The sequence below is a fragment of the Coenobita brevimanus genome, chromosome 76 (genome assembly GCF_032717465.1).
Source record: "Coenobita brevimanus isolate Jiangsu-jjx chromosome 76, ASM3271746v2, whole genome shotgun sequence".
Lineage (NCBI taxonomy): Eukaryota > Metazoa > Arthropoda > Malacostraca > Decapoda > Coenobitidae > Coenobita > Coenobita brevimanus.
The window spans coordinates 5,847,548-5,859,017 of NC_137029.1; the positions used below are offsets into that span (position 1 = coordinate 5,847,548).

At 39.7% G+C, this 11,470-nt stretch overlaps 1 protein-coding gene across 1 annotated transcript; it reads left to right on the forward strand.

Moving 5' to 3' along the window:
* Positions 1-496: 496 nt before the first annotated feature.
* Positions 497-11,241, forward strand: LOC145408236 (carbohydrate sulfotransferase 1-like). The gene is made up of 4 exons (XM_080278995.1): positions 497-986; positions 3,340-3,871; positions 10,246-10,350; positions 11,000-11,241. Exons 1-4 carry the CDS (start codon positions 518-520, stop codon positions 11,238-11,240), a joined length of 1,347 nt encoding a protein of 448 aa, XP_080135121.1. The 5' UTR covers positions 497-517; the 3' UTR covers position 11,241.
* The last annotated feature ends 229 nt before the right edge of the window (positions 11,242-11,470 follow it).

The following is an 11,470-nucleotide window of genomic DNA, read 5'->3' on the forward strand; positions in this document are numbered from 1 at the left end:
TGTCATCAGCTCGAGGGTCATTTTTGAATTGTTGTTGTCTTTGTATCAGGTTTCCTCACTCCTACGCTTAATACCTGATCATTCTAGTTATTCTGTTGATTAACTCATTAGTGTCACACAGCATAACTTTGAGCCTAAAATTTATTTCTGATATTTTGTAACATCAGTGCACATTTTCTCGCTTACTTTTACTGGGAATACCTTTATATTTTTAACCAGCTTTTTTCTTTCACTTCTGAAATTGAATCTGGCTGTGCGCCCCACCATCCTGTGGTTATTTCCTCCATTTACATTGTTGATGGCTATGGCATTGGTGGTGATGCTGTTTTAATCTATACAGTATATATATATATATATATATATATATATATATATATATATATATATATATATATATATATATATATATATTAGCGATAATAATTATAAAGAAAAGAATGCACACATAATATTGATTTCCTGATGTAAATAAATGGTATCTCTTTTAACAGGATAAATTCAGCCTAAACATCCAATAATGTTTGGAGGTAGCAACTACCGTGGCATCACACTGTTGGCCATGGTAGTGTTGATCGTACTGGGGCTGTTGCAGTACGAGAGGCATGTAATACTTTCAATCACAGACACGAAAATGAAAATAGAGTACGATTGGCCAGGACAGATAAATCACACTGCGTGGATGAAAGGAAAGGAAACGCCAGTTCTCTTAATATATGACAGCTCTCCACAGAATAACGGGCAGCGATACAGTGATCACTGGAAACCTGATATTACCAAGGAAGCTAATAGTTTCAACAATAGAGGCGATGCTGAAACCGTTCAGGTGATATATACCAACCTTCTGGAAGCTAAGGATCAAACACACAGTGAACAATGGACAGCTGGAATGACAAAGGAAGATACAAGACCAAATAATATAGGACGTGCTAAGAACAACGACACCCTGCTCAACATCAATAATCACAACCAAGATAATTCAAGTACTGGTAAGTTGTTCAATCCAAAGACATATTTAACGACTTATTCTTGCTGCCTCCAAATAATTTTGATTCTCTCAGGCTCCTATGATTGATTTTTACCCTAATGAAATTGTCTGGTGATATCATGATTCGATTACTAGAGTTGCTCAAGTTATTGTAGGGACAACACCGATATTTAACAACCCCTAATGTCAGGTGATTTAATTTAGCTAATTGCAAAAACTTGAAAGTGTTTATAATGGTACCTTTATCCATTCCATCTTCAAGACAACACTGCCATTATACTTCAGGTTATTCTTGACAACTGTATTTTACCGGGATTGATTCATAGGAGCTGAAGTGTTAAAATTATCCGTATACCGTATTAAGATGTGTATATTTCAGCCTCACCACGCTTTTTTTTTTTTTTTTTTTAAGTTCTCACGAGACTGAAATATGACAAATGCTTTAAATTAGGATATTAAATGAGGCAAACTATCTGCTAGTAAGCAAAAATCATACAGTAATTATGAAACCAGATAATGCCAGTAAGTTCCCAGTCCCAGTGAGCTGACTAGTTCATAATGCGTGTGTGTGTGGGGGGGGGGGGTGATTAGCCTGTCTACTTCATTTTATTTATTTTAGGCATCTCTCTCTCTCTCTCTCTCTCTCTCTCTCTCTCTGTATATATATATATATATATATATATATTTTTTTTTTTTTTTTTTTTTTCTCAAGGCAGTTCACTATCCTTGAAAAAAATCTCAATGTTTTAGTTATTAATGGATCGATTTAAATAAAATTTGGCATTTTCTTTCTTTTCTTCTTTATAATGTATTCAAATGTTTGCCAGCTTAAAAACAGGTCTGCTTCAGTGTTAAAACGCACTATAAGTTGGTGGTCCCAGCTTGTGAAGTTTGGGTGTAATTTAATTATTGTAATAACTGCATTCGCCGAAATATTTTTTCTTTTAGTACGTGGAGTATGCAAAACTGATTTTAAATCCGTTAACCTGAAGTTGATGACAGAACTAGGAAATAATCTTTAGGCGAATCAAGAGAATTAAAAATACGTAGTCAGTTACCCAGTATGGCATAATTATTGGATCAGTGCAATTTACTGTTTTTTTTTTTTTAATGCGATAAATAAGGAACCAAAAGCTAGGAGCCCACAGACTATTCCCTCTTTGAAATAAAAACAACATTAAGGGAGCCAAATTCAAGATCCGTTCATTTTCAGATGTCTGCACACAATGCTTTTGAAACCTTGTGATCTTAGGCAGTAGGAAACAGATACAAGGAGACAGATCCAGAGTTGACATGCTGAATACATTAAGGACTGGGAATAATGGTTAACTCTTGCATTGTATATGAATAACAAACTAAGCCGAATCCGTGCCTTCTTTACCCCCTCACAGTTGCTGGCTTTGTACACGGGTTTTATTCGCCCTTGCGTCTAGTGCAACTCTCATGTATTGAAAGGCTTCCCATATACAGAGCTTCTTAACAAGGTAGAGTCAAAGGTTTCTCGTCGCATTAAGTCTCCTCCTCTTACTTGTTACGTTCAACTACTGGCTCTTCGACACGCTGTTTCATGTGTATCTCTTTTCTGTCGCTATTTCAATGGCCACCGCTCTTCTGAAATGTCTGCATCCCTCCACCACTGTATCGGGGGCGTAACACTCGTCTGGCAGCAAACGTTCAGCTCGTTCCTCTCCAGCTGTTTAATGCAAGCTTTAACCGTTTCATGCAACAGGCCAAGTGTGGTGCCATCCTCTCTGCATTTCCTACTGCCTCTGAGTTCAAATCTTTAAGCACATTTTGTGCTGGCATTTCGAAATGAACGGATCTTGAATTTTTCTGTTATTTTTATTTCATGGAGGGAACAATCTTGCAGGCTTCTAGCTTTTGGTTCCTTCTTCTTAGCATAAAAAAAAAAACGCTTAAATTATTAAATATGGAGTTACATTCAATTTCATTCATTAATAACGGATATATTGGAGTTGTTCAGTAACATCTGAAGTGTGAATCACCTTGCATATATATATATATATATATATATATATATATATATATATATATATATATATGTGTGTGTGTGTGTGTGTGTGTGTGTGCGTGTGTGTGTGTTTCCTTAATTCAGTTACAGTAAATGTAACCTTAATAGTACTGATGGAGAGGAACGCCCTCACACGGCGGCATCGATAATACAAACACCCCTCAGCCCCCTCCCCCCCACCCCCACCATTTCTCGGTTCCCTGAAAGGTGGTAATGGACTGCAAGAGGAAGGCAACTTCAGCCTGCAGCCCATCGGATTCGCGTCCACATAGCCTGGGACCACAAAAAATAACATCAATGTTAATTCTAAAATCTTTAACAGGTGACATCGGAACCACCGCCTCCCATGTATTGCTGCTGAGCTCAGTGGGACGGAGTGGGTCTACCTTCCTCGGAGAGCTGCTTGCTTCCCCACCCTGGGTTTTCTACTTTTTTGAACCATTATATATGTTCCGAAAAAACGGTCTAACGGAGCCGTTTGTGGCGTCCACCCTTGAGAGTATATTCACATGCAACATAACCAAACCCATAAGAACCGCTGTGCTGGGCTGGCCGTCCGTGCTGAGAATGATGAAATCAAAGAGCAGTAAAAACTTAACATCAGAACTTGACAAACAATGTCGTGAGACCCCAGTACGAGTGATAAAAACCATCAGAACAAGGGTGTCTTGGATAGACAACCTCTTAAACTTGCTCCCTAAACTCAAGGTGGTTCACTTACTGAGAGACCCTAGGGGAGCCATACCGTCTGCCTTGGCTCGCAAATGGAACATTCAGTCACCAAAGAATATATGCAGTATCATCGAAGACGATCTATATCATGGAAGTGTGCTGGCGAAACGACATCCCGGCAGGTAAGTTACCTTTGATATCAGTATGTCAGTCAAATTATTAGTGAGCCAGTGCAATAATGTTTGGAGCCAACAACCAGGATGTCGACCGTTGCTGTGACTGTTGAGGTGTACAGAGTGGTCCTATTGTTGTATTCTTCATGTCTCTCAGCTGGACAATTTTTGTGTGTTACCTTTGCCAAACTTGTATCATTTCATGCTTCCCATAACCCTTTCATCATAAGTAAAATACTCGTAACCTGTCATTGGATGGTAATTTGAACGCGCATGGATAATTCACTCCTACACCCAAACCAGCTGGCTGAGCCGTCCTTGCGGGACAAGATAAGCGTGGTGCAATATTCAGGCCACCCGTCATATGTTTAGCAACGGAAATATTGAGTACGGACATGTGGACATGTAGCGATAACGATACAGTGCAGCCAGGGTTATATACCAGTCATGGTACTGATATATATACCATATACTTTGGCATTTAGCTTTTTACTGTTTATCTATTCTAATAGTATATTTGAATGTGTTTTTAAAGTAGATGTTGCACTAATCTCCAGTGCTTATTAAAGAAGCTAATACCCCCTCATCTTTGCATCATTATCATCATCGTCATCATCACTACCTTGCCACATTGTTGACGTTATTGCTTGTAATCCTCTTGTGGGTAACATCACCAAAATAAGGCTTTGGCTATTTGTAACAAGAAATGTTAGCACTTTTTATGGAAAGTACTCAGAAAGACTAATGAAATTTGGATATCAGGAAAATGAAGAAAGTTTAAGATTATTTACTAGTGGTCGGGTCGACTTTAACATTCCATTCCTGCTAACTCTGGACTGTTTTACTCAGCTTAGTGCGAGTCATAGAAGCATAACTTTTATGAATGTCAACATTAACCTTCTCATGTTCGTGGCAACTGTAGTATGATATTTCTGCCATAATGCCAGATTGCTTCATTTAGCTGAGAGTGAGTCAAAGCAGGATGAGTGTTAAACATCAGTTTACTGTTGCCACATTCAGTATTTAGAACAAAGGGTGTAGGAAGGGTAAGTGGCTTGACTTCACTTATTTCAATTGGGAGAAAAGTGTAAGGATGTGACGGTGCTGCCAGATGGTGTTTATCAGTAACGAGAAAATACCAACGGCGATAATATATATAGCATTTTTGCCTTTAATGAAGCAAATATTGAGACAAACTGCTGAAAAGGATATGGCTGTTCTTTCTAGTCATGGATCGTTGTCAGAACTGCCGAGACTAGCTTTAGCTTACATAAAAATAATCATTATACAAGCGACTGTCGTAAGAGGGAAAGTCACCGATCTCTCCAATCTTTGTACACAAAATCTTTAGGCAATCTGGGTACAGTACCTTTAATACAGTAATACAAATGTGTTTGTGAAACGGCAACGGATATTATGATTTGATAGGTGTGTGTGTGTGTGTGTGTGTGTGTGTGTGTGTGTGTGTGTGTGTGTGTGTGTGTGTGTGTGTTGAAAGGAGCCTGACTGTCTAGTTGCTCGTTGAGAGGTCGATGCTGGGAATTGTTACTGATACGAGGGCAGTGAGAGTATGATGTGGAGATCAGTCGAATGATATGACTGTGATGTGCAAGATCAAGTTGAAAGGAGTGAGGTGGACCAGGAGAGAGAGGAGCAGTCACGGAGAAAGACTGAAAATCGAGAAGCTGAAGATCAAAGAAACTGCAGGTGAACACAGGACCAAAGCAGGAGAGGAGCTGGAATTAGTGAATTGGAATTAAATGGATCTAGACAGCTTGTGGAATGCACATAGGGACCGGTTAGTCAGGAATGCTAAAGCGGTGTGTGGTGTGGCAAGAGTAACAACAAAGAAGAAAGGTACGGCATGGAGGGATGAAGAGGTTAAGAGAACAGTGGAGGAAAAGAGGACGTGACTAAAGTGGTTACAGGACAGGAAGTTCAACTGAAATAAGAAATGAATATATTGAGAGCAAGAAGCACGTAAAGAGACTTGTCAAGAAGAAAAAGGAGGTAAGTGATGATTTAGGAAGAAAAATGAATGCAAATTACTCTGAAAATAAGAAATTATTCTGGAAAGAGGTGAGGAAATGTAAAAATTACAGTGTCAAGAAATGTGAAGGTGTGAAGGATGTAAGTGGTAGATTATTAACCCATGAGGATGAAGTAAGGACCAGATGGAAAGAATATTTTGAAAGTCTGATGAATGGGATTGGAGAGAGCAAAGAGACTAAAATGATTTATTCGGTGGGTGTGCAGAGGAGAAATGCAGTGCCAGGAAACGTGACACTCGCACAGGTGAAGAACGTTGTGAAAGGACTGAAAAATGGGAAAGCAGCTGGAGGTGATGAGGTGCATCCAGAGATGATTAAGTGTGGTGGAGAGAGCGGAATGAAGCTCTTGTTGGAGATATGTAAGAAGGCATGGATGAGTGAAACTGTGCCAGCAGAGTGGAAAAAGGCTGTGATCGTACCCTTGTGCAAAAATTAAGGTGAGCGAAGTGAGTGCAAGAATTGTCGTGGCATAAGTTTATTGAGTGATTTAGGGAAGGTATATGGAAGAATTATAATAAAGTAAGAGAGAGATCTGAAGTCCTAGTGAGTGATTAACAGGGTGGCTTTAGGAGTGGCAGAGGTTGTGTGGATCAAATATTTACAGTGAGACAGATAGTGGCGAAGGCTTGTGAGAAGGACTATAAGGTGTTTATGGCATTTATGCATCTGGAAAAAGCATAGGACAAAGTAGACAGAGAAGGATTATGGAAGGTTTTGCGCATGTACGGTGTAGATGGTAAGGTGCTAGGTGGCGTCAAGAGTTTTTATGAAGATAGTGTGGCATGTGTAAGGGTAATTGGACATCTAACTGAATGGTTCACGATCAATGTGGGCATGCGACAAGGTTGTGTGATGTCCCCATGGTTGTTCAATATATAGACAGATAGATAGATAGATATAGATGTAGATAGATAGATAGATAGACAGACAGACGGATAGATTAATTTAGATATAGATATAGATATATAGATATATGGATGGGGTGATGAGAGTAGTAAAAACACGAGTAATGGGGAGAGGGATGGCGTTGGTAATGAATGGTGATGGATGGAATATCTCAAATTTGTTGTGTGCTGATAATGCAGTACTGCTTGCAAATACCGGGCAAGAACTTGGTAGACTACTGCAGAGTTTTGCTGATGTCTGTGAGATTCGTGTCTTGAAAGTAAATGTAGAAAAGATTAAAGTGATGATACTCGAGAGACAAGATGACTCCCGCTGCGATGTAACAGTGAATGGAGAGAGACCGGAATTTGTGAGAGAGTTCAAAGACCTGGGTACAGTGATAGAAAAGAGAGGAAAATGTGCAAAATAAGTGGAAAGTAGAGTGACACAAGGAAGGAAAGTAACTGGTGCTATGAAGGCCTTGATAAGAAACAGGGGCTTGAGTGTTGCAGCTGCGCAGGCTTACGTGAAGGATTGTTGATGCGATCTTTAACATATGGATGTGAGACTATGGTGTGGCATGAAAATGAAAAGTCAGGAGTGAGAGCAGTTGAAATGGGACTGCTGAGGAATGTGTGTGGAGTACAGAGAGTGGATAGGACACGAAATAATGTGACTCGTGAAAGATGCGGAGTGAGGAAGCCGGTGGACACCAGAATCGAAGGGAGTGTACTGAGATGGTATGGTCATGTGCAGAGAATGGATAACAATAGAATGGTGAAAAAGGTATATATTAGAGAATTTGAAGGAGATAGATGGGGTAGGCCATGGAGAAGGTGGAGGGATATGGTGGATGTGTGAGGAAGAGAGGTATGGAAGTTGGTGAGGCTTGGGAACTGACAAGAGATTGAGCTGGCTGGATGAATGTTGTAAGAAGTGCATGATCAGGGATTTGGCACCCTTTTTTAACGTGACAGCGTCCGTATTGACTCATCGGATACCTTTATGTGAAGCTACAGAATGTGGTGAAAATTTTTGGCGCATCAGATAGAGCCAAGATTCCGAGGGTTTGAATGATGTGTGAATGGAAGCGTGGCCCATTGGATTGGGCAAACTTAGTCTGTCTGGATGTTGCTACTCATCACCCTGCCCTAGGGTGGGAAAGGAGGTCCGGGTGATGATGATATTTGTATTTATTTACTTGTCCTTTAGCCGTGTTTTCTGTTAAATCTTTACAATACTTTCTTTGTTTTATAAATCTGGAGACTCTAAACATATACTGTTCTCATGGTGGTCCTGTTATTGCAGTATGACAGTGTAGACTACATTGGTGGTGCAGTACGGAAGTAGCTGCCGCAAGTTAAAACTACTGACATACTCCTATTACTTTGAGTTAACATTGGTGGTGCAGCACGGAAGTAGCTGCCGCAAGTTAAAACTATTGACATATTCCCATTACTTTGAGTTGCTTATTGACAAGTCGTTTAATAAAGGTCTGCACCTGAGAGGGTCTGGCAACAATTCCCAAGTGCCGTCACGCATGTGAGGATTTAATTTTAAAAATCAAACGTTTATATTGTTTTAAAATCTTGAACAACCCACAATGAGTGATGCAAGAGGTGAACAGAGTCTCGCAATAGACAGACAGACAATACAGTACAGTAGTTATGTAGAGTATACAGATGGACATTAGAGGAATATATTAAAGTAAATCCTTCCATTACTTATTATAGCTGTGTGGACGTAAGCTTGTAACCGTACAGAGCATGAATTTGATAATTACGAAACAAGCACAAGTAAAACCACTGTACTTTCTTCACAAAGTTTTTTCTTTTATGTTTAATTTTTCTTTGAGGAAGTAACTGTAACTGTAGCCATGACTACAAGACATAAAGTCGTAATTTTTTAAAAATACAAAAACAGAGGAAGGAAAAACAAATGAGTAAAAAAATAATCCATACACTACATTACTGGTGTCCTCCATTCATAAAATATCTGTAACATTTGGACTTGAACTGCTGTAGGTTGAAGTTTGGAGGGAAACAGCTCTGGGGAAGCGAATACCAGGGAGAAGCAGTTCGGGGAATGAAAGAATTCTGATAGACACAAGTTCTGCAATATGGCTGAGTGACATTCCAGTCATGAGCGCTGCAGATGCCCGTGTAGCACGAGGGAAAGCATGGGGAGGTGGCACAATGGACGCAACTTCGTCTGAGCATTTACCATAAAAATACCTATAAAATAATGCAAGGGAGGCAACATTCTTTCTTACTTGTAGGGGAGGTAGTTTATTTATAAGAGCAGGGTTATTAATAATTCCAGCAGCTTTGTCCTGAATTTTGTCTAGTTGTTTTAATGCAACCTCTCCACATCCACTCCACAAGGGTGAGCAATATTCAGGCTGAGAGCGCACATGACTCTTATAAATTATAACTTGTAAATTGTAATGAAATGGATTCAATTTTTCGCAGTAGTAATCGTAACCAAGAAACTACGTAATTTTAATAAATTACGTTATATGTGTAATCGCCTCATGTCTGGTGTTGGAGTGGATGGTGGTGTACGAGCTACAATGAATAGAATGACAATAGAGGAAAGATGGAAATTTGACCAATGGTGAAATAAATGTGCCTGTAATGAAATGTACTATTCCTTTACAATTACATTCTTCGATGTGAAGAATGTGGTAGAAGGTAATAGTGAAACAAACACAAGATTACTATGCAGATGAAGGATCATAATGGTCGTGTTATGTGGTTTCGCGAAAATTTATGGAAGAGAAGCACTTTACCTTAAATAAAAAACGTTAGGAAGAGACAGATGGACAGGGCTGCTCAGAGAGATGCACACGCATCTAGAAAAAGGGCCTGCGGGCTCCTTCTGCTGCTGCAGTTACTGCTGCTGATGATGAGTATGATGATGATGGTGCTGATGAGGAGTTTTTACATAGAGAAACATTAAGTTTGGGAGTCCACCATGCACGTATGTTTTTTTATTTTTTTTTCACCTGTTGATGGAAACTGATGGTGACATTAGGAGCTATGTACCACCAGCGATAAAGGTGTGTCACCAACAAGTAGGCTGGACAAGATTTTCATTGGTCCTTTGCACTTACAGTCACCAACTGTGTCTTGGGCTTCATGATTGATGACTTTATATATATATATATATATATATATATATATATATATATATATAAACACACATATATATACACAGCACACACACATTATAAGGCCTTTGGTCTTCTAAAATGGATGGTTCAGATTTATGGGTTCAGTGACTATGAGCCGTTAGGCGGAGGGCGGTACGTTAATTACCCTCCCGGCAACACCCAACACACTGCCACCCTGGGATCCAAAGGTCTAAATATAAAGATTAGGCGCATATACATTTACAGATTTACGGTCACAAACTGTTTACATATATTTACTTAATCAATTTCAGGTACGTTGCTGTGCGCTATGAGGACCTGTGTGGTGATCCCTGGCGCATGGCACTGCGGCTCTTCAGTTTCATTGGCTACCCTCACCTACACAATGATACTGTCAAGTTAGTGAATGCATACAAACACGCACATACGAGTAGACAGGCAAAGAAATAGATAAGTGCACACACACAAAGATAGATACATAGGGTATCAGGACAATTGCCCCCCGGACACCTGGCCCCGAACAACTGCCTCCTGGACAACTGCCCCCGAACAACTGCCCCCTGGACAATCGCCCCCGTAGGACAACCACTCCCCGGACAACTGCCTGCCGGACACTTGCCTCCCACTAAAGATTAGGTTAGGTTAGACACCTGCGACCATTTGTACAGTGAATCAGGTGATATTTAGCGAAGGCAATTGTCAGGGGGGCAATTGTCCAGGGGGCAGTTGTCCTAGAACCGATACATAGATCGATAAAAAAATGATATTATACTGGATGTCGATACACAATGTGTAGGGTGCAGTATTATTGCACATATCACGCACATAACTTGGCCTATGTTGTTCTTACGCGCTATTTAAATATATATCCTTAAACAAATAGCAGAAATGCTTTTATCATTTGAATTCTCAATAATTATTTCTTCTTTTTTAAAGGCAATTTTGTTTACAAATTTTTCCGATTAATTTCTAAGTTTTTTTATTATGATTTCCATAAGAGAATTATTTCCTTTTATTACTGTTGTAATCCTTGATATTGTTGCACAGGTATTTAACGAGTCACACCACTGGCAAGACGGCAGGACTTCCATACGGCAGTACGCGCGATACACAACGGATGAGGGAAAGGTGGCGCTCTGTCATATCACAACAACAGCTGACTGACATCGAGAGCGGCTGCAGCTCCGTTATAACAAAGCTGGGCTTCAATCTCTTTGGATCCCTTGAGGCAGCAAGAAATCTTTCGTTGCCATTATACAGAGGATCACCTGATTACGATTTTTCTTAATTTACGGCATTGCGATATTCCAGTGCTAATGTAAACTAAGCACTAGTAAAAGTTATTGACCTGTCGTTTACTGTTATAATATACGTGGCCAGATAATGGATACACTGTGTAACAGTTATACGGATTTTTAATATTATTTCCTATACCTGAAGCAGATTACAACTGCATACCCAATTTTGTTGTAACTGTGAGAATGAGTGTGAGAAAGGTAAAGAAGGAGCGACTTTGAC